We start from the raw sequence: 5,520 nt of genomic DNA on the forward strand, positions 1-5,520 counted from the left end.
TCTTCGGATTTTTTTTTTTTTTTGACAGTTTAATCAAACTCTTCTAACCACTTACTGATAACGAGGTAGAGAATGCAGTCTGGCCTGGTTGCTTGGTTCACCATTCAAATTTTCAAGAAGAAAAAAAAATTACAATAAGAGAACTGGAAATATACTCCTAATTAAATAACAAGGGGATTTTTATTTATTTTAATCTGTTCCAAGTAAAAAATATAAAATACTGAAGCACCAACATGATTAGCTCAAATGAAACGTAATTAATTTTCATTAAATAAAGTGTTTAATTCAAGCCTTGTCTATGAACAAATTTTCTGTTGAAAGACTTAGTTCAATAGTTCCAGTTGAGAATGCCATTTTTTTTTTGTCACAGTTTTGGGCTGGACTACAACCCAATCTAGAGAACAGATCACTACAAGAAATAACCTAGCCTCGCAATAAACTCCTCAATAAGTGTTCTAGGCTTCTAGCTACTTCTTCAATTACTTCTTCACCAAACCTCCATGGTCACTGTACCTGCTTCCTCATCAATCAGTTGGTATCAATAAGTACCAAAGCATAGCTGAATTGGAAGCTGTGATACCAAGGAGAATGCTTTTTTAAAAAAATTAGAAGAAAAAAAAAGTATTGTTTGTATGATGATCCAGTAACCAGATCATAGTCCAAAAGGGTTGGTCCATCCTTAGTGGGCTTTAAAGTTGTCCAGATTCAAAGAAATCTAGTCCAAAAACTGTATGGTTTAAGATATCCGACTTACTTGGGGCAAGGGTGCCAGGACCCTGCACCTGACCCGACTTGCATGGCAAGAAAGATCTTACCATCCACTATTTTAGATACCATCAAACAACTCAACCACTATCTTACCGTGGGATAATTTTTTTAATATTAAAGAAAAAATGACCGACTATTGCTAGTGAAAAAATTTAGGAGTGATAACTGATAACTAAGTCATCACTTCTTTCGGTAAATACTCCACTAAATTTAAATATTTCTTAAGTTTGATTCACTTAAATTTATTTAAAATTCTTGCTAATTTAAGTATTAAAATTCCTTCAAGTATCCCACTATCATCCACTTGAGGATCTCAAATAGCTTCACCCCTCTAGTGAACAAGTTAGAGCCTTCACTCATAAAAGGAGTTTGAATCTCACCTTTAAGCCCATACTATCTAGATTTCAGGTATCCTCTCTGAACAGGTACGAAAGCAAGGTTAAACTATGATTGGTTCTGGTCCGATTGAAAAGTTCTCAACTTTTTTTTTTTCATGAAAAGTTCTCATTTGTTATCCCAAATTCAATAGGGAGAGCATGACTCAATTCTTTTTTGTTTTGGACAGGGGATTGAGTCCTTCGAAATAGGCGTATGTCTATATTGGGCTCGCATTTTGAAGACCCAAAAGAGTGGGTTGGATCTATTGAGAATTATTCAGCTCAAATAGAAATATTAGGTCCTATTTATAAACCAAGCCCCGTTCGGCCCGTGCGTTTTTGTGAAATTATCGAGATAGTCTTCTATTGATTTATTTATTTAACTTTTGATAGCTTTATTGATTACACCTAATTAAATTTCACCCGAGATTGAAAGTAGAAGTCCAAAATTACGAATGATTAGCAGATGCTTATTAAAAAGGTCAGTTCCAAAAACTCGAAAAGGACAAAGTCACAAAGCCAAATTGAATGTTATTATCACACGACCGCTTTTTGCATTGATTTGCACATGTTAACAGCCTCTTGAGTCAGGAATGTTACATACTTACACCAACATGGATATATATATATTTGGGGGGACCAACACATGCATGCACCTTAGCTTCTTGGAACTTTCTTTAGCCTTTTCTACTTCTATAAGCAATCCAAAGTACCCAATTCCAGATATTCTTGTCTTCCGAAACAACATATGTATGAGAATGAGATGGTATGTACTTTCATAAGTTTATTTACTACTCAGCCTTTAGCATTGTTTTTTTTTATAGCGAATTTTTATGGGTACGAAAATATGAGCATTCCTTGTATAAGCCATATTAGGCCCACATAGCGAAAATTAAAAGAAAGAAATACTACTCTGATTTATTCCACAGATACCAAAAATAATATCTAGGAAAAAATAACAATAAAATAAATGCTGCCCGCCTGCCCCCTTATTCATACATTCGAAAGGGTGAAATATATTATTTATTTGCTTCTCTGAGCATACTAAAAATAAATAAATAAATTGTAGCTGCAAGTCAAACTCAAAAGACCAGGTAAAAACACAAAAAAGAAAAAACCAAAAGCCCAAGAGTCAATACATATCTACTATCTAGGCTCCACAATCCCAAATTTCCTTAATAGTTTACAACATAATTAAACTAATCTCGAAGTTGAGGCTTGGAATCAAGGACAGAATCTGTTGTCTCACAAGAAGCTGCACAAGAATTCGAATCTTGATAATAGGCTTAGGAAGTTATAGATACCATAGTAATAATGGTTGTGTGAGTGTGTATGTGTGTGTTATGTAAAAGACTAAAAAAAAAAAAACTCATCTCTCTACAAATATATAGAAATTTCGCCATACAATGGGAAAAGGAAATCTAGCTGATGATATTATTTATCTTAACTAACCTCCTTCAAACTAACATACATGATTGCTCAATAAATAAGTGACAAAATCTATTGATTCATAACCCTTTTAATGAATAATTAAAGAGAGATTCATACTCAATAAAATTTCATTTCATTCAATTATATTCATATAAAGATACTTGAATTTGCATATTTCCAAACTTAAATTAAATAGATAGAAACAATCAAGATATATTTGGTTATTATTTAACTCCATGCAAGCTAAGCTACAACTAGGACACATGATACACCAACAAATAAACAAATTAGTTACTATATATTTATTTAATTCATTATGGATGCATAGTATATATTCTATACGAATGACTAATTTACTAGCTGTATTAATATAATAATAAAGTTAGCAACAATTAAGAAAGGTCTAGTTCTCTTAGTCAAAATTTACAGCCAAATTGAAAGGCTATATCCCGAAAATAATGTGAATAAATTAAATTTCAACCCCAAAAGGTACATAATAGAAAGATCAATGAATGGGGAATTAATTGAAAACGAATGATTTGCATTGCAAGTTGTGACGATGACTTTTCCATGCACAACACAAACAGAGCATCTTCCCACGTGCTGCAATTCAATGCAGTCACATGGCCATGGCTGACCTATCAATCATCGTCATTCACCCAATAATGAAGCTAGCTAACTACTTTCTGGAAGAGGGTTCACCATCACAGAACTTCTTAGGGAAGGTCTCTTCACAGATCTCCATGAATGCTTGAACAATGATTTGGTGCTGACATGGCGAATTCAGCTCCAGAAAGCATTGTAGAAGCTCTTGAAGACCCGATTCGGAGAAGATCTCTTTTTGAAGGATCATTTGAAGCATTGAATACCTGAAATCCCTATAAGGATCGGTGGATTCCTTCTCAACCGCTATGCTATCAACGATTTTAGGGTTAGGTTTCGTGAATGAACTACTTACATTATTATTCTTCGCAATAATGCCCTTGTTATTATTGCTGTAGTCTTGATGATGAGTGTCGGTGTCGGAGATGGTGGTGGAGGTGAAGTCCTCGTCGTCAGCGGGGTCGCCGGAAGTGGTGGAGGAAGTGCTAGGGTTTGTGGTTTGATACACGGAGATCTTAGGTTTTGGGGCGGGTTGGTGAACCTCAGAGGGTTTCTGTTTACCGCAGCCGCAACCACCATTTGATGAGAGTAGTATCGTTCTCATGATTCCTTTCTTGTTGGAAGACATTGTGTGTGTGAGAGAGAGGAATGAGAAGATTATGATAGAGAAGAGGGTATGTATGTGAAGATATATATGTGTGTAAGGAAGGTATAGAAGGTGGGTATTGTTGTTAGGAGTCTTTTTCAAATTGAATTTGTGATGAGCTCAAGAGTGTGAGTGTTTATGAGGAGTTTCTTTTGGGAATCTTTCTCTAATTTATATCAAAAGGTTGCATTGCAATGTGTTTGACTTAGAGGGTCTAATTGGGTTTGTGCTTGCCTGTTTTTATTTTCCTTCCGTTTACTATCAATGTTCTCATTATTTTTTTATTGTTTAAAATTTAAAACCTTTCGTGTGTTTGATTTATTAAGTTCTTCCCTAGCTAGTTAATTAGCACCGTCTTTATGACCAGGACCCAAAAGAATTTTTTAATTTCAACTAGATATTCCGTTCAATTTATTAGCTCGTATATATAATTGGCTTCCAATTGGCAAAACAAAATATATATCACTTCTTTGAATTTTAAGTTGTATTTACGGTCATACATATACTTCATCCATATATTCAATTTTATAACTATTGTTCACAGTCGGCTAGTAGGATTCATCTTTGAATTGTATTTACTATTTACTATTTAGCGTGCATAACAAAGATATTTCGATGAATAAACTACTTAAATATGTGCCGTTTCATTAAAAGTGAGCCAGCTAATTCAAAATCAAGGAATCACATCCCAACTGATTTCCGAAACTGAAGTTTGATTATCGCTTAACCCACATGGTTTAATATAAAAAAAATTATCAGCAAACAACCATGCTCAGGATCATGAAAAATGGATTCTTTTTCTCTTTTTGGGTAGATGTCAAATTCTATGATACAATGCTGAGAACTCTAAAAGCTATACATGTTCGGGGGCTACACACATATTTGTAGCTCCATATTTGTATTGATTTCCCACCGGTTATAAAAATCCTCCACGAGATCCAGAAATAACTACACTATTCTAGTAACTTTATGGTACGTGAATGAACTTTAAAGGAGTGAAAGTCTCAATGCCAAATTAGGCCACCGACATTCTCTGCATATAAAGCCTTACATTTATTGCTGTTGTATCGAATCTATCGTATTCCTTTGTACTAGCATCATTTGCCAGTTATATATTGATATTATGACATATTCAATAACTCCATAACATGCAGATTGGGGCATTGATGAATCAGAGATGATAAATTTTCCCGACACCAGTGCATGGACCGTGCGTTGGGCCTGGGGGGGTCCCCGTTAATTGTCTGCTTCTTGTCTCACCTATTCGGCTTCACTAGCTGTGTCTAAATTTCTGCACTGCTAGAAACGTCCAATTTAATATCTTGTAAGTCAAAATAGGACTTAAGGAGGATATATTTGGCGATATATTATTACTCTACAATAATATATGGTTTGGCTAGTGAAGAAATTTAATGAAGGAAACAAAATCCTTGAGAATGTATACACTGACTGACTGACATAAGAAATAGCTAAGTATATATTACAAAAGATGCGCCTTCACATTATCAAAGCAATTTTATTGAATTTTGGCCAATATGTAACCGACAGAGAAAAGTGAGCCATTGAATGAAATCTCACACCATTAAATCATCATTGATGGCTATTTGATGACTACTAATCACAAAAGTTGCTGTCCCCCTAGCATTGCTCTTATCAAAATATATAGTTTGAACTTTGAACTTTAGTCGTAGCCAG

At 34.4% G+C, this 5,520-nt stretch overlaps 1 protein-coding gene across 1 annotated transcript; it reads right to left on the reverse strand.

Annotated features, from left to right (window-relative positions):
- Nucleotides 2,038-4,132, reverse strand: LOC107612275. The gene is made up of 2 exons (XM_021108707.1): nucleotides 3,535-4,132; nucleotides 2,038-3,454 (listed from the first exon to the last, which is right to left on the reverse strand). The coding sequence occupies exons 1-2, from the start codon at nucleotides 3,805-3,807 to the stop codon at nucleotides 3,308-3,310; spliced, it is 420 nt and encodes a 139-aa protein (XP_020964366.1). The 5' UTR covers nucleotides 3,808-4,132; the 3' UTR covers nucleotides 2,038-3,307.

This window comes from Arachis ipaensis, chromosome B08 (assembly GCF_000816755.2).
Source record: "Arachis ipaensis cultivar K30076 chromosome B08, Araip1.1, whole genome shotgun sequence".
In the NCBI taxonomy this organism is placed as follows: Eukaryota; Viridiplantae; Streptophyta; class Magnoliopsida; order Fabales; family Fabaceae; genus Arachis; species Arachis ipaensis.

Bases quoted from the DNA above. Each gene is read 5' to 3' on its own strand.
- LOC107612275 (XM_021108707.1), bottom strand. From the start codon at position 3,807: ATGTCTTCCAACAAGAAAGGAATCATGAGAACGATACTACTCTCATCA. The intron at 3,455-3,534 runs GTAAGTAGTTCA...CGATCCTTATAG, and splicing joins TTATTGCGAAGAATAATAAT to GGATTTCAGGTATTCAATGC.